Source organism: Propithecus coquereli, unplaced genomic scaffold, assembly GCF_000956105.1.
Source record: "Propithecus coquereli isolate 6110/MARCELLA unplaced genomic scaffold, Pcoq_1.0 Scaffold578, whole genome shotgun sequence".
Taxonomy (NCBI): domain Eukaryota; kingdom Metazoa; phylum Chordata; class Mammalia; order Primates; family Indriidae; genus Propithecus; species Propithecus coquereli.
Window position 1 is genome coordinate 814,773 of NW_012151707.1, and position 17,830 is coordinate 832,602.

Genomic DNA, 17,830 nt, shown 5'->3' on the forward strand with positions numbered 1-17,830 from the left:
CAAGTAGCTGGGACTAAAGGCATGTGCCACCATGCCCGGCTAATTTTTTCTATATATTTTTAGTTGTCCAATTAATTTCTTTCTATTTTTAGTAGAGACGGGGGGCGGGGGGGGGGTCTTGCTCTTGCTCAGGCTGGTCTCGAACTCCTGACCTCAAGTGTTCCACCCGCCTCAGCCTCCTAGAGTGCCAGGATTACAGGTGTGAGCCACGGTGCCAGGCCAATTTTTATGTGTTAATCCGAGTTATTTGACTCTGGGGGATGGCCTAAAAATGGAGTGAGAACCCAGACTGGCCTGACTGTAGAGTACGGACCATTTTGGGCAAAATGCTTAGCAGATACTGTCAGTCCTGCTGTGACCTCAAGTCCTCAGCATCTCCTTTTAGATCCAAAGTGTGCTCAGATTTCATCCTGCCTTCCTGTCACCCTAATCCCCGTATTTAAAGGCTCCCTCCAGAAGGCCAGAGGCTTCAAAATTACTGCTCCTCATTTAAATGTATTCTGTCTACAGAGGATCTCAGCTACCAATTTGGAAAATGGCAAATTATTTTACCCAGGTGAAACTGTTGTTGGCTCTATACCAGAGGATATTTACATTCTAAAAGGCAATGTTTACAAATGGAAAGAAATGCTGAATTTGTAGATTTTCAGGCTTTATTTTTTAAGGTGAAAAGATACATATATTTAGAATTAGCCAGTGGGATGATCCCAATTTTGTTGGCAACATCCAAAGCATCATAATCAGGAGGCAGTCGAATATATGCCTTCTTCCCTCCATCAGGCCTTATCAGGGTGTTGACCTTGGCCACATCAATGTCATAGAGCTTCTTCACAGCCTGTTTGATCTGGTGCTTGTTGGTTTTGACATCCACAATGAACACAATGTGTTGTTGTCTTCTATCTTCTTCATGGCCAACTCAGTGGTCAAGGGGAACTTAATGATGGAATAGTGGTCAAGCTTGTTTCTCCTGGGGGCACTCTTCCGAGGATATTTGGGTTGCCTCCAGAGCTCCGGTGTCTTTGGCTGCCAGAAGGTGGGTGACATATGGATCTTTTCTTTGTGGCTGTGGACGCCTTTTAGCACTGCCTTCTTGGCCTTCAAAGCCTTTGATTTGGCTTTAGCTTTGGCTTTGGGAGGGGCAGCAGCTTCCTTCTTCGCCTTCAGCGCCATCTTGTGAAAAGGCGATTTTCAGGCTTTAAAACTAAGTGAAGAATGTGAAAGAGAGAAGTGTATTCTTAAATTCTAAATTTACTATCCTCCTCCAGCTTTGTCAATCTGGACCTGATGCTTCATTCTCACATGACTTATTTCTCTGCTTGAAAGCCCTATCCTATTCATTCTTCAGAATTCAGAATAGTTGTCGCTTTCTTAGGGGGATTATCCCAGATTATGTTGGCTTCTTCTGTTATAGGCTCCCACAGTACACCCATAGTTCTCTTGAAATCCTGACCACACCTGCAATTTTTTGTTTGGTATCTATCACCTTCTCTATTAGATGACAAGTTCTGTGAGAGAAGGACAAGGGTCTGCCTTGTTCACTATTATCTCCTTGGTACCTGGAATATGGCAGATACTCAAATATTTGATGATAAATGAAGACATGAATAAAGGATGGGGGTCTAGTGCTCTTACTCTAGGTCTACTGGTGACTTTTACATTAGTGTTTTCTGGAAAAGTAAATGGGAATTAAATATTTGGCCTCTTTAAAGCTAAATAGATAAAACCACTGTTTCCAAAACACATCTTCTTTTTTTTTTTGAGACGGAGTCTCGCTCTGTTGTCCGGGCTAGAGTGCCGTGGAGTCAGCCCGGCTCACAGCAACCTCAAACTCCTGGGCTCAAGCCATCCTCCTGCCTTAGCCTCCCAAGTAGCTGGGACTAAAGGCATGTGCCACCATGGATGGCTAATTTTTTCTCTATATATTTTTAGTTGTCCGATTAATTACTTTCTAATTTTAGTAGAGACGGGGTCTCGCTCTTGCTCAGGCTGGTCTCAAGCTCCTGAGCTCAAGCAATCCTCCCGCCTCGGCCTCCCGGAGTGCTAGGATTACAGGTGTGAGCCACCGTGCCCAGCCTATATTACGTATTTGTTAGAAACAAATCTCACACTTGCTTTCTCAAAGCATAAAGGACAGAAACACAGATTTCTATCTCCTGGGACACTCACCTGCAGAACTGCCAAGGGCTCAGGACAGGAAATCTGGTGAATCATGGATCTGCAAGCTTCTGGCAATGGAGCACTTCAATCTACAAAGCCAAGTATTTTCCTCCCTTAAGAATAAATTGTTGGCTAGACACTGTGGCTCACACCTGTAATCCTAGTACTCTAGGAGGCTGAGACGGGAGGATTGCTTGAACTCAGGAGTTCAAGACCAGCCTGAGCAAGAGTGAGACACCGTCTCTACTAAAAATATAAAAATTAGCCAGATATTGTGGCATGTGCCTTGATTATTTATTAAAAAAAAAAAAGAATAAATTGTCCATTAAGCTTGAAGAGCAGCACAAAACCTATTTTCTTTGTTTCTTTCCTGCACAGAGATTTGCTCCATTAAGGTCATCTGAAATTCACTGGGTAAGGTATTTAGAGTAAGCCAGAATGCCAGGACAACCAACTCTAAATGTGTTAGATGCTAAACTCTTGGGTTCTTGATGTTCTGTCCCTTTCTTTCTTTTGGCTGGGTTCTTTATCTCTAGGACAAAAAACTAAATCCCCCACCCTTATGCCCCACACTATGAGTGTCAGATGAGAGGAGATAAAGAAACTTCCTGGAGTTTGGGCTCTATTTCCTAGCCCTGGGGGCTCATACTTAAGCTCCTCCCCACTCCTAAACCACTCTATTTCCCTTCATGCATGGCAGGGCTTGGTTGAGGGTTCTGGGAGCAATCCCTACCCTGGAATGTCAGAGGGAATAAGTGAACACACAGGAAATCTGATTGGTAAAGGATTCAAGAAGAAAGGCTAATGCTTTCCTCAGGTGAAAACTGCTGGTCCAGAGGGGAGTTCAGAGCAGGTACCAAGAGATACATGCTGAAATAAATGAACAACTGGATTAGAAAAATAAGCAAAACTTAAGTAGACTTTATTTTCAAAGTCCTTGAGATATAAAAGAAGACACTGGCAAAGCCTGAAGATAACACAAACCAACCCCCTGAGTGTTAGAGTACTCTAGGGGTGAAAGACGCTAGGGGTAGAAAGCTGGGTGGAAGATGCAACATTTTTCTAGCTTCAGAACCTCAGAGAGCCCAGATCACAGCCAGAACATTATGGAATTGGTTACAGATTCTTTACAAAGGTGTTTACCTGTGGGAAAGAGAAAAAATCAAAAGTTAAATTTCACATTTAACAGACTGTTCAAATAGTCTACCCACAATGCATATGTAGCCAAGCCCATGAGGTTTTTGTTAGGAAGGGAAAACAGGCGCGGAGAAGAAATGCGAGCAGGCCAGGGTCATATAGCAAGTGGCGGAGTTGGGAATAGAATCCAGAAGTCTAATTTTCTTAGTTTTAGAATACCTTAGAGGAGAAAGTCAGCTGGCAAGCATGTGTTACAAGTCAATTATTTAACAATTATTAGCCCAATATATTCATACTTTAGAGAATAGGGATTATATTTGTAATTTGTACAAGATCCCATAGGCTTTGGAGCATGAAATGCAATTTGAAATGCAAAGCACAAGAATCATTATACTGAACTTTGAAGCAAAGGCTGGAAAGATAAACCCACCTTGCTCATGAGTTCTTCTTGTTTGGTTACTTCTTCAGAAAAATCATCATTGACATCCAATACCAGCACTGGAATGTTCAGCATACCCTCAGAGTGGAGCCTATAAGAAGTATGAACATTTGGGGACAGAAAAAAAGAAAAGAAACTTGAGCCAAGTTTCAAATACTCACCAAGCTGAGAATAGATCTAAATTCATGTGGCTTCTCAATAAAACTGCATGTGAACAGCGCTTTAAAAAATGAATTCAATCAAGTTGGCTAGAAAGAGAAAGGTTGAGATTTCTCTTTAGTCTTGAGAGTGATACTAAAGGTCAGAGCTCCAAACATTTTAAGTGGACAGCCAACCAAGCCTGAGGGGGGACAGGCAGAAACTAAGAATGTAAACTTAGTAAAACTGATCATTTCTCTAAAGTTTGTCAGCCCTTCACCCTGAGCCAACTACCACCATCAATCACAATGTTACATCTAGGGAAATGTTAAGAGAAAAAGAAAAAGAAAAAAAAAAAAAAGCTGGAGAAATAGAATCTAATAAAAAGTTTCTTGGAATGTACAGATTATATTCGATATTAAATTTCTGAGTTGGAAAATGCTTGACATTTCCAGCCACTTCCAGTACATTCTGAACTTTCTTATGGGGCTGCCTGGTGAACTTCTTGTTTTTAACTGGCTGTAGGGAGGCAGGTCTCTGTCTGATAACACTCTCTTTTCCACTTACTTAGTTGTCTTGTGAATAAACCAGGCTTCGTGTTGACCATGAAGCTGCTCGAGATAGGCCAGCTCAATTCCTTTCTCTTCCTCCCTGGCCCTCAGGTGTAGTCTCTTCAAGCAAACCTAAAAGACAATCCCCAGATCCCAGTGAGCTCATTTGCTGTTTTGACTGTGACAATGCAATCTTGGGGGGCTCAGAAGACCCACTCACAATGTCTATCTCAGGCATTATAAGCCATGACTTTGCTTCTGCTGTCCTGTTTTGTTGTTTAACTGGAGGATCTATACCATTCTCTCCACCTCCACCTTAAACTTGCTCTTAAACAGGCTTCTGTAGCATCCTAAACTGGTTATGGGCAAACATCATCCACTCAGTCATCCAAGGCAGGGACCTGAATTTTCCTTCCTTTTCCTCCTCCCAACCACATTCAGGAAGTCACTAAATTCTCTTTAATCTCTCTCCAGTTGGTTCTCTGCTTGCCTCTCCTCTCACCTCTGCCCCAGTCAGGTCTTCATCCCCTCTCATGTAGATTGCGGAAAGAGCCTCCTGACTCTATGCTTCCTGGAGGCAGAGAAGTATATGCAAAGAGCACAGGCCTTAAGGGCAGAAAGTCCAGGAGTAAATTCCTGCCTTCATCATGTACTAGCGGTGCAATCTTTGTGGGCTTCCATCTCCTCATCCTGCACCCACCCACAGGACACTGTGAAGATTCACTGAGGCAGGGCATGTCAAGCTCCTGGCAAAAGCGATTCCCTCCCTCCAGTCCACCCTTCCATAGTACTGCAAAGTAATAGCATTATGTTCTCTGCTTAAAATACTTCACAGGCTCCTTACTGCCTATAGTCATAACCCCCAGGGTTTGAGAAGTACGAGTAGTAATTTGAAACGTCTCTTTCCTATCATACCAAATGTACTCTGGAGTAGAATGCAAATTGCATAGGTCAAAGATAAAACAAAGTAGTGGAAAAAAAAGTGAGGCTTGAGACTAACTCTCCTTCCCTCCCCCTTTGCAGAGTGCATATAATTCTATGCTGCATTCATCTGGTAGGAAAGTGCAAAGCACAGAAAGATGTATTCTCCTTTACCTGTCACACAGGGTCACCCCTCCTACTTTTCCTAAACTTCCTTAGCTCTTCTCCCGGACTCACTGCTTTAACCAGATTTGACCTCCTTCCCGAGGGACGTACCAAACTCTCTCACACCTCAAAATTTTTGCTCCAGATGTTTGTTTTGCCTGAGTTGCCCTCATTCCTCTCTCTGCCTGGCAAACATTTCATTATTCAATATTGTCTGTGCTGGAAGAATAGATGGACTAACCCACTGATTTAGGACTTCCCTCTTTGAAATATTTAAAACTTAATTCCCCAATGTAGTATACAATATTCCCAAAGACTTGGGGTCTTTGCTGTTTCCCTGTTATCTTTTTTCTAAGCAAATGAAATTGTATAAATAAATTTCATTTATGACCAAAAGGAATGTGTACTTGCTAATATATTGCTAAAGTGCCTCCTTAGTGGTTAACCAATGTATATTACCAGCAGCAAGGCAGCTTTAGGATTTCTATTTTTTTTTGGAGACAGAGTCTTGCTCTGTTGCCCAAGGTAGAGTGCCGTGGCATTAGCCTAGCTCACAGCAACCTCAGACTCCTGGGCTCAAGCGATCCTCCTGCCTCAGCCCCCCGAGTAGCTGGGACTACAGGTGTGCGCCACCACGCCCGGCTAATTTTTTTTTCTATTTTTAGTAGAGATGGGGTCTCACTCTTGCTCAGGCTGGTCTTGAACTCCTGACCTCAAGCAATCCTCCCACCTCGGCCTCCCAGAGTGCTTAGGATTTATAAACATAGCAAAGCTATTTAACTTTCTTGGAGAGAAAAATGCCTGAATTAGTGCAAATATATATGTTTTTAAATATAGCTTTATGTTTTCAAGTACACACAAAGGCAGAGCAATTCTTTTTACAAAAGCTATTTATAATCATTCATTCATTGCTTTTAGACAAACATTGATGCTACATTGATCTCCTATTAAAACAGGCTGACATTTCCCTTTTTACTATTAATTTGCTTAACAGAGCAAATGCTTTCCCCCTAGAAGTCTAAGTAAACTCCTATTTTGAGCATTTGGTATAATTCTTGTTTTACTCATAAGGTTACAACAAATTCATTTTTAAAAAAATCCTGTGCCGGCTGGGCATGGTGGCTCACGTCTGTAATCTTAGCACTCCGGGAGGCCAAGGCAGGAGGATCGCTCAGGATTCGACACCAGCCCGAGCAAGAGCGAGACCCTGTCTCTACTAATAGAAAAAATTAGCCCAGCATGGTGATGAGTGCCTGTAGTCCCAGCTACTCAGGAGGCTGAGGCAGGAGGATCGCTTGAGCCCAAGAATTTAAGGTTGCTGTGAGCTAGGCTGATGCCATGGCACTCTAGCCTGGGCATCAGAGTGAGACTCTGTCTCAAAAACAAACAAACAAACAAAAAACCAAAAAATACCCCAAAAGAAAACAAACAAAAACAACTGTGCAAACAGTGCTTTGAGTCTGGCCCCTCTTCCCCTCTGTGGGAAGACACACCTGTCTGTGAGCAGGAAAGACAGAGTAGCTGCAAATGGCAGGGGAGGGACCCTTTGCCAATCTTCTAAACCTGTCCCACCCAGGAAGAAAAGCTGCTGTTCTGATTGGAGTGAGAGACAGGACAGGAACTGGACCCTGACTGCCACTGTACCCTCAAGCTCCAAACCCAGGTGCCATTTGTTCCAGTACATCTGCATGCTGTTTCCATGCTGTGACAGTCCCAGGCAGGGCCTGGCTTTTTGAGGCACATTGGCTAGCTATACTCTCTTCCTGATTCCACGGAGCTGGTTGTGGGAACACTACAGCCCAGCCATTTCTGATTTTTTTTTTTTTAATTGCCAGCTTGCTTACTTTTTAGAAGTTAGAGAAGAATGGGTGGAAAGGAGCAGAAGGCCCTACTGAGATTCACCTCAGATTGTTTTTTTTTTTTTTTTTTTACGTTGTACTGGTTTGCAGTCCCACACCTTACATTCTGTAAACTCAGTATTTACCAGGGCTCTGCACTAGACTATTAGATACTTGAACAACTTTTTACATAGAAATATTTTAACTTCTGTTCTGCTCTTCCCTTGGGTATAGTTACCTCTAAATTTCACAGAAGAGGTCAGGAGTGGCTTCAGGGAAGGAATATGAGCATACCTGGGTCCCTGGATCTAATGCTATCAAAATAGCACTAAAATCCCCATCTAATTCCAAAATGAATAAGCTATTTTTCTTTTCTGTCATTAAGTTGCAATAATCCTTCAATTCCCCTCATGCTACCCCAGCTGAAATACTTCAATCAGCCTCTACAAAAAGATAAATCAGCCCCCCAGTGATAATAATAATCACCATTGCCATCTGCTATGGTTTGTGTACCCCAGAATTCACGTGTTGGAAATTTGGTCCCCAGTGTGTCGGTGTTGGGAGGTCGTACCTTTAAGAGGTGATTAGGTCATTAAAAGGGATTAATGTCACTCTCCCAGGACTGGGTTAATTCTTAAAGGAGTGAGTACTCTGGAGCACTGAACTGGTTATGGAGAGAGCAGGTTGTCATAAAGCAGGGCTGCCCCTCATGTTTTGCACTTTTGTATGTGCCCAGTCTCCACCATGTGATGACACAGCATGAGGCTCTCACCAGAGGCCTACCAGATGCGGCTGCCCAATCTTGGGAGTTCCCAGCCTCCAGAACTATGAGCCAAAATAAACCTCTTTTCTTGATAAATTACCCAGTGTCAGGTGTTCCATTATAGCAACAGAAAATGGACAAAGACACCATCCCTGTCCCTTTCTCACAAGGTCATTCAAAGTACACAAAGCAGAAAAGCAAGGAAGACCTTCTTCCTTTCCTTGCTGGGTCTCAGTGTCCCGGTCCAACCTGCACTCCCCAGAAACAAGAGGCTCTGCAGCTGGCCACGCAGCCTGTTACACTCCCAGGAATGAGTCAGCCCACTTCCTCCTTTGCTCCTTCCCAACACTGTCTTCATGGCACCAAGTTGATTGCGCTGAAGTTCTGTTTCTCTTGGAAAAGTTTAGGTCGGTACTCTGAATTCTCCCAATGCTCAACCTCCTGCTTCTTTTAGCACAGCCAACCGACAACCCCATGGGAAACCTGTCACCTCTTCAAATTCCAACCAAATCTTCACTCAGCACAATTCCACAGCACTCTCATCCCTTCTTGGGCCAGGCCATAAGCCCTCATGAGGCCCAGGGACTTCTCTCTCACCCTGAACACTACACTCAGCTACTTCAAGCTGTCCGCTTCAGGAGGGGACTCCTCTTCCCCCAATCACTGACACCAATCCCTACCCTTAAAGTACAATCACCTTCATAGTTTGCCTCTTCTACTCCTGCTCCCAGGCAATGAAGACTACTAAAAGAAGTCACATAAACATGACCCACCTGGTCAGCTTGCAATCAATGCATCTAACTTCAGCTTGATTCTTTTTTTGAGACAGGTCTTGCTCTGGGCTAGAGTGCAGTGGCATCATGATAGCTCACTGCAACTTCAAATTCCTGGGCTCAAGCGATCCTCCTGCCTTGGCCTCCCAAAGTGCTACGATTATAGGGTGAGCCACCACGCCCTGCCAGCTTGGTTCCTTTCATGGAAGGTTCTCGGCCATCTGGCCTCACTGAATCTCTAGTTCAGTTTCACTTTAAACCTTAGATCCTATTTATTTCTGTAGAATCCCTTATTCCCTCCTATGGTCTAGATTTTACCTCACAATCTCCAGAAACTCCCAACACAAAGACCCTCAATATCTGGCCCCAGTCATACTCAAGGGCCTCTTTCCTGGCTGCCACCTTCCTGAGGCAAGGCCCTTGTTTGCAGTCTGTGTGGCGGGAGCTCTCCTACTCTTACTCTGACTCTGCTCAGTCTGCTCTCAGGCCCCCTTCTGCCCACAGGCTCAGTCCCATCTCTAAAAAGCATGGCCTCCAGATGGAAGACGGCTTTCCCTCCTTCTAAGATTATGTGGTATATCTGGCATTTGACCATATAGTGGATGTATGTCTCAAAAGCTGAAAGAAATACATCTCTCAAAAAATACCTCTTGTCTTGACTCAGAATCCAACTCCAGAAGACCGTTCAGAGATATCTAGTCCAAGCCAGTGGATTTTTACAAACAAGGACACCACTAGTGGAAAGGTTTCCAGGAGCTGCCCAAGGTCACTGCCAGTCAGCAGAGGCCAAGGACCATTGCTCTCTCCGGAGACTTCAGTGCTCCTGCCATGACATCATCCTATTATGTGCCAGGCTAGCTCCGAAGTCCAAATCAGAGAGTCACAAAGTACAACTTCTGTAGTACATCCTGCCTTGCCAATGGCACAAAGGTTCAAAAAGGGGTTATAAATTAGAGCAGTATCAAGATGAGGTAAGGAAACCCTCCTTCTCTTTCTCCCCACATCCTATTCAGGAAACCATCAAGGCCACTACAGATGCTGATGACCCAGTTAGAGAAAAGGAGGAGCTGAGGCAACTGGCTGCAGGTCAGTGTTCAACCTGCAAACCCTGAGTGATAAAGATAATGCCCAATTTGCTCTGTGCTGTTGCTACATCAAGAGGGACCCTTCTACGCACAGGCAAATGCCTTAGCACTCTGCTGCACAAAGCCTGTGGGAAGCAGGGTGCTCAATGCCAGGATGGGAGGATGTTCACCTACTGCTCTCTATGCACTGGGTAATGCCCACACTCTTATTTCTCCAACCAGAAAATCAGAGGCTTGAAGAATGTCACCACTTAGGTTTCACATGGCCCTAAAGTCCAAGGTTTTAGCTTCTGTGTTACCTGGGGAGTAGCCTGGAGGTAGATGAAGCCATGTAATATGAGCCGGCTGGCAAACTCCTGCAGGAGAAAAGAATGCCAGTCCTGATAGATATGCCATTCGATGTCACTGAGGGAACCATTTTCAAAAAGATTCTTTGCAAAGATATACCTGGTTAGAAACATAAGTGGGGTGAGGATGGGGGGGAGGTAGGGAGAATGGGACATGGAATGAAAGGCACAAGACAGAGAGAAGCAGAAAAATCAATAACCAACTTATTCCATCTCTGTTCAAACCACTTAACCTTTCTAGCTCCTCATCAATCCTTAAGAAATGTGAATTCTTAACCTACATTTCCTTCCCTGTTTAATACTAAGATGGGAAATAGCATCTAGACTGTAGAAGCTGAAATCATACCTTTCCAGGTGGATTAATTCACTGGAAGAAAGGGGACACTAGAAGAGAAATCATTGGTCCCTAACAATCCTCCCTACTAGATAACAGTTGGAACATACAGCAAATGGTACAGGTAAATTTTGAGATTTCCTATTATTATTATTATTATTGCAAGGCCCAAATAAAAAAACAAAAACAAAAACAAAACAAAAAAATCCACGTGAATCCAGTACAAAGCCACCTACTACATTTCACTTAAGGACTGAGGGTGTCTAAGTCCCCAAGCTGCTAAGCCATCTTTTTGTCTAGTTGAGAAGTGGAGAAGGACCTACTTTTACGTGGTATTATCTATGGAGGAGGAAATGCATTTCCTATTAACTTCAGTGTTACCAAGAAAGCAGACTCTCCTCCAAAGTACAAATGAGCTCTTATTTGCTTGCTTCTTCTGCTGCTGAGCTTCTAACTCAGATAAAAGAAAACTAAAACTAAAAATCAAACTAACTTTGACCCTTGCTTACTTCCACAACTAAAAGGGCATCTGGGAAATAGGAAATCAGAGCTAAACAGAAACTGCAGCTTCAGAAGGGTATATGCTGCTTTGAAACTTCAGGCATCTTAATACAAAACACAATTTATATTCTAAACAATGAGCTTCAGTTTCTAAGGCAACACTCAGCAATTGGCCACTTCTTAGAAAATAAAACTCAGAATCTTTTGTGTATGAATGGCTCAGGGAAATGCAGGCTACAAGGCTGTGAGTGTCACCACTAAGAGAAAAGGTTCCAGAGTAACATTCCAGGGTCTGATCCTAGCTATAACATTCCATAGCTATGTCACCCTGAGCAAGTCACCTAAACTCTTTCAGACTGTTATGTGATGACTTGTATATAATACTCATAAAGTGCTTAGAAGAGTGAAATAGTATTGGAGATATCTTAGTTGTTATTATAACTGCTTTTTTGCTAGGCTATGAAGAGAACCTAATTTGAAACACGAACTTTTCCCAGTATGGAACGGTTTAACTATAGTCTAGCTGAAGGCAACAAAGGAAAAGTGATGTTTATAACTCAAGTTCTGAAAAATGTTTTCAGCATCTTCACAAGAAAAGTAGGAGATGAAATTAAGATGTTATAAAGAGAAATTAAAGATTTGTTAATAAGCCCTTAGAAAAGGAGGTATAGGCCGGGCGCGGTGGCTCACGCCTGTAATCCTAGCACTCTGGGAGGCTGAGGCAGGAGGATTGCTTGAGGTCAGGAGTTTGAGACCAGCCTTAGCAAGAGCGAGAGCCCTGTCTCTACTAAAAAGAGACAGAAATTATCTGGACAACTAAAAATATATGGAAAAAAATTAGTCGGGCATGGTGGCGCATGCCTGTAGTCCCAGCTACTCGGGAGGCTGAGGCAGTAGGATCGCTTGAGCCCAGGAGTTTGAGGTTGCTGTGAGCTAGGCCGACGCCATGGCACTCACTCTAGCCCGGGCAAAAGAGTGAGACTCTGTCTCAAAAAAAAAAAAAGAAAAGGAGGTCTAGGCCAGGCATGGTGGCTCCCGGCTGCCGCCTGTAATCCTAGCACTCTGGGAGGCTGAGGCAGGAGGATTGCTTGAGGTCAGGAGTTTGAGACCAGCCTTAGCAAGAGCGAGAGCCCCGGCTCTACAAAAAATAGAAAAATTAGCCCAGCATGGTGGCACGTGCCTGTAGTCCCAGCTACTTGGGAGGCTAAGGCAGGAGGATAGCTTGAGCTCAGGAGTTTGCGGTTGCTGTGAACTGTGATGATGCCACTGCACTCTAGCCTGGGCAACAGAGTGAGATCCTGTCTCAGAAAAAAGAGGTGGGGGGCTCTTGCCTCTGGAGAATGAGTACTTCCTTTATTTCTCCTAAGCTGGTGGGGCTGGGGCGAGAGTGGGTAGAAGGGGCTGTGCTGAGAGCTAATGGGGAGAGAACTACCTCAGACAGCATGCAGGGGCGGCAGGGAAGAACAGGCCGTAAGGACCTAGGAGTTGGGACCTCTGCTCTAAAACTATGTGCTAGTGTTTCCTTTAAGTCAAACAGAAAAGACTTCAATTTCTTTCTCCCCATAATCTACTCACAGCTGTGAGCATATATTCAGTCCTGTTAGACTAGGATCCATGTGAAGGCAGGGACTGGGTCTGCCTTACTGCTGTCCCCCTAGGGCCAGGCCTGGTGCCTGAACATAGGAGACAGTCAATAAATCTGTGCTGGGCAAACAAGGTCCGAATTACCCTCCGGATTAGAATTTGTAATTAGTTTCTGTCTCAAAAATGCCCTCTCTGAAGAAAGTAGTTAAAATGTTGTAACTGCCCAGAGTGTAATCAATTCTTACCTCTTCCTTTACAAGTAAATGTTAAGATACATGTAGCTTCTTAACACATTTCTTTTTTTTGGGTCTTCCGGTAAAGACCGGAAAACCTGCTAGACAAATTCTCAAAGAGCTGTAACACTAACACATTTCTAATTTAAAAAGCATTTCTACTTCTGTTTTCCTCTGAGGGTCTCACATGCCTACCTCACTGAGAGTCTAGAAATCAAAAGACAGACTATGGATGTCTCTAAGCAAGCCAGGTAATTCAATTTCCTAGTCTGAGAGGAATGGTTTGGGAGAGGAGAGAGGAAAACAGGTAATAGCATATCCAACAGCTGAAAAAGAACTAAAGCCTACAGCCCAGTCATTTGTGGTTCACACATTTAGTTTTTATAAAAAGTAGGATCTTTTGGGGGTATGTAGAGAAGGAATGTGTAGCCTGTAGGGTTTGTTTTACATATCTTCCATGATTTTTAGGTAAAGTCAGAAAAATCACATTTATAAATATACCCTTATTTTTCCTTCCAGGAGGCTTTATAGGAGCACTAAGAAATAGAATTAGTTTGTCTAATTGGGAATTAAAAGTATAACCAATTGAGTGTCTTGCACAGTGAATGGACAGCAAAAATGCACCAATTTCCACTGACATAGGTCATTCATACCCTTCAAATAAGAAAAACCTCAGTAGTGTCCAGATCAAGCCACTGTAATGTCATTTCTAGGCAGCTTAAACACAAGTCACAGCCTGGTCTCCGTGCAGAGCCAGGAATTCTGAAGCCTGCGTGGACTAGCTCTTCTGGAACAGACGGGCTCAATTCCCAGTGAACTAGTGCTAGTCACTTCCCAGTGACTAGCTGCTAGTCTTCATTAAAAATGACTTCACATCTCACTCCCTCAGGTGGTCAGGATGATGTCCTTCACCTTACCTGACACAGGCACTTATGTCCACTACAGACTCTGGCCAGAAATAAGCCCTTCCACGTAAGGAGTCAAAAACGGTTAAATCTGAGACAGAAGCCAATTTCACAAATGTGCTAATTCTGCCTAGACATCCTTTCTTGATGAATAAAAAAGAATAAACGTGTCTCTCTTGTATCGTTTTAGGAACACAAATTTTAATTCTGTCTATTGTTTTCTTGAAGGTGATAACCAACCACTGATTCATGTGGTTTCCTCAAACATACACTGTCACCAAAGTGTCTACTGTGTGCCTTGTAGCAAGTAATGGTTATACTGGGTAGCTATCAGCTTGCTTCTATGCCTAAAAATAAGGAAAAATATCAGTGGTCATGTAAGAAATTCAATGCATTCAGTTTACGAAAAACACAATTTCCTTTCTTGATATATATGAGAACTTGGTAGAATTATAACTCTGGACAAATCTGTATAGTGTTGTCTTTAAAAAGGATGACGGGCCGGGCTCGGTGGCTCACGCCTGTAATCCTAGCACTCTGGGAGGCCGAGGCGGGTGGATGGCTCAAGGTCAGGAGTTCGAGACCAGCCTGAGCAAGAGCGAGACCCCTGTCTCTACTAAAAAGAGACAGAAATTATCTGGACAACTAAAAATATATATATAGAAAAAATTAGCTGGGCATGGTGGCACATGCCTGTACTCCCAGCTACTCGGGAGGCTGAGGCAGTAGGATTGCTTAAGCCCAGCAGTTGGAGGTCGCTGTGAGCTAGGCTGAAGCCACGGCACTCTAGCCCGGGCAACAGGTATTAGAGGTATTACCTTTTTTTTTTTTTTTTTTGCCATTGATAAGAATTTATTCTTCCCTTAAATAAGACTATAGTGCTCTGAATTATCTATTTATAGCTAGAATTGAGACTCTGTCTCAATCAATCAATCGATCAATAAATAAATAAATAAAAAGGATGACAATTTCTTAAAGTGCAATTTTCAATGACTGGAGCAGTGCAGGGCCTGTGCAAGAAGAGTGAATAGGCAGGATTGAGCATGGGGCTTGTGACTGATGGAGGCCTTGGTGTCTTACCTGTCACTGTACACAGACCTCTCAAAGATCTGTACTGGCTTCTTTTCAGGGAAGGGCTCCAACTGGACTTTGAGGCGGCTCATAAAGGAAAATGTCTGGAATGTGTAGGACCATCGTGCTGGCTCCCGGTACATCATATCCAGCAAGTTTCCAAGACTTTGGGCAGCACAGGCCTAGAGGGGAGTTACAAAAGAAGAGAATTTCCTAGAAGGCATATTTACTTCATGGGGTACATGCCCCCATCCCCTCCTGCAGGCAGGTTTTACTAATCAATGAGAGACGGAATTACAAAGGTTTTCTTTCACTAAAAAGATACAATCAGATCCTCTAGCTCAAAGTTACATAATCAGGGAAGAGATTTTCCTACCTTATTAGACAAGAAGCTGATAGAAGGAGATGAATGCCACCTTCAATATAACAGGGAAGAGCAGAGGAAGAACCATATACAGAACTAACACAATCACTGATTGATGGATTTGTAAAGTCTGTCTGGGGAGGAGTTAACAATCAACTGCTTATTTGAAAATCCGACCAACCAAATAAAATTCTGTATCTCTCATAGAAAGGCTACAATTTTTTGTTTCTTTTTTTTTTTTTTTTTTATAACGATGGTTAGATGCCATGAAGTAGGTGGCAATGCCTTAACTGTACGCGTGTTGTACAGGCCCGAGAGCCTCTTCCATCCTTGTCAAGGGGAGTGCTAACCTTCTCTCCTTTCATACAACACTACAATTTTTTGTTAAAACAAACAAACACACAAAACCAAAACCCTCTCCCTTCATTCTAAAGATTTCATGAAACGGAATTTGAAGAATTTCACTTATTCGGCATGTGCACGTGGGCACAAGTATGGGATACCCAGGAGCCCTGGATTGATTTCTGTATTTGCCACTGACTCAATGCAAAAGTGACTTTTGTGTAAAAGCACTTTGGATCTAATCACCATTAACTGAAGGCCTGTGTGGATGAGGTGCTACCTAAGGCAGGTGCTATAAGGTATATAGAAAAAGGAACTATCATTTATTTCAACCTTCACTGTGCTGTTATCTCATTTAATCTTCAAAACGGCTTCATGAGGTAGGTACTGTTGTTATGCCCATTTTCCAGAGGGGAAAATCCACTCAGAGGTTAAGTCACTTACTTGTCCAAGGTCTCATGGCAAGTAAGGACTGAGGGGACTCAAACCTTTAACCTCTTCATTCTAATACCTCTCCATATAAAGGTGAACAAGACATGGTTCCTGAACTCAAAGAGCTCACAACGCAAAAGGGAAGAGGGTGCCAAGGATATAAAGAGCTAGAATGTAAGGCAGAAATGTGACAAAGAGGTAGTCACATATGGTGGAGGGAATCTTGGGATGCTTCTGGAAGAAAGTGGCATTAAGCTGGGAAATAAATGATGAGCAGAATTTCCACAGATGGAAATGGCAATTAAGAAGACAGCATTTCAGGTGAAGACAGCGATACAGGGAGGGAAAAAAGATTAGACAACAATAAGTAGTCCAATTTGACTAAATAGCACCCTTAGATTCCAAAGAAGGGTCCTGGCACTTGGAAAAATTTCAGCAGCAGCAATGCATGCAGAGTAGAGTGGATCAGAAAACCACTTAATGGGAGGTGTATTCAGGAATTCCCTCCTTCCAATCCCCCGACCCACAAACACACAAACCCACAAACACACCCAGCCTCACAAATGGCCCCTGACTGAGAGCTGGAGGTTCAAGCAGGGGAGAAATCTGAATCCCCTCAAGTCCCTGTGGTGTCAATAGAGACTGTGGGGCACAGCCCTTGGCCTGAGCATAATTCACAGACGGCATGTGGAGTGGCACATGGTGCTAGCAGATGTAGTAGGTTGACGGTGGGGGCTATTGCACCTGCAGGCTTTGGGCTCCCAAAGGGAGACTATTCTGGAACAAAAGCTATACAGGGGACTACACAATTTCTGAAAGAATCCATCTTTGCTACAAAAAAAAAGTAAACATCCCTCCAAAAATACAAACAGAGAAATAACAATTGGATATAAAAATATTTGTAATTCAAAAGGAGAGGGATCAATCTGTGCGCTCAGACAGAGCTGTTGCCACAAACAGAAGAAAACACAACAAAACAAAAAAAATCTCAGATTCAAGATACTGTCTCATTGATAAAACAAGAATAGGCAATCATAAAAAAGGACAATATGAAAAGAACATTCTTAGAGGTGAAAATGTAATTGTCAAAATAAAACACCCAATGAAGATAATAACTAGCAGACTATATACTGTGGTAAACCTAATTAATGAATGAGAAGATCCCTACAGAATATCACGTTAAGAAATTCTCCCAAAACTAAGTGAAAAAAGCAAAAAATTATGAAAAAAAAAAAACCAAAAAATAAAAAGACATGCAGGCTAAAAGGAGAGCTAATATACATTATAATATATTAATATATTGGTAGGGTATTCTTTGCTTTTTCTTTCTTTCCTCTGGAAAGATACATTGAGATGTAGTATCACGTGTGTTCCACTTCACAGCAATTAATACAATTTTGTATCACACAATTTTCCAAACAGGGGCCAAAATGGTTTCCTGCAACTTCAAACCATCCCTAGCTCAGAGAAAGCTACCTAATCAAGGAAACAATTTTCCCTCTCAGGAGACCACAGACCAATCAGAGAGATGAAATGCCACCCCCAACAAAAAAAGACATGAGCAGAGGAAGACCCCTCTCATAAAGTGTGTGTCTCCCTGGCCATGGAGAATCATTATCTAACAGAAATAATGTGATTTCTCTAGGTATTTTAGGACATAAACTAAGTTTCACGATAAAACTAGGAGTTCCAGTCAAGGGACTCATTAGATGAAAAAGCAGTTAAAATCAAGGGAAAAATTAAAGAAAAT

The 17,830-nt window shown here is 42.9% G+C and overlaps 1 protein-coding gene and 1 pseudogene across 1 annotated transcript in view; both read right to left on the reverse strand.

The window, feature by feature from the left end:
* Window positions 1-646: 646 nt before the first annotated feature.
* On the reverse strand, window positions 647-1,170 carry LOC105821471 (annotated as a pseudogene).
* Window positions 1,171-3,049: 1,879 nt separating this feature from the next.
* Window positions 3,050-17,830, reverse strand: part of DGUOK (deoxyguanosine kinase) — a 37,927-nt gene continuing 23,146 nt past the window's right edge. Inside the window, exons 3-7 of the mRNA XM_012658209.1 lie at window positions 14,952-15,124; window positions 10,267-10,414; window positions 4,439-4,554; window positions 3,725-3,824; window positions 3,050-3,300 (exon numbers count right to left, since the gene is read on the reverse strand). Coding sequence (XP_012513663.1) covers window positions 3,274-3,300; window positions 3,725-3,824; window positions 4,439-4,554; window positions 10,267-10,414; window positions 14,952-15,124 — 564 coding nt within the window. The 3' untranslated portion in view covers window positions 3,050-3,273. The remainder of the gene's footprint in view (window positions 3,301-3,724; window positions 3,825-4,438; window positions 4,555-10,266; window positions 10,415-14,951; window positions 15,125-17,830) is intronic.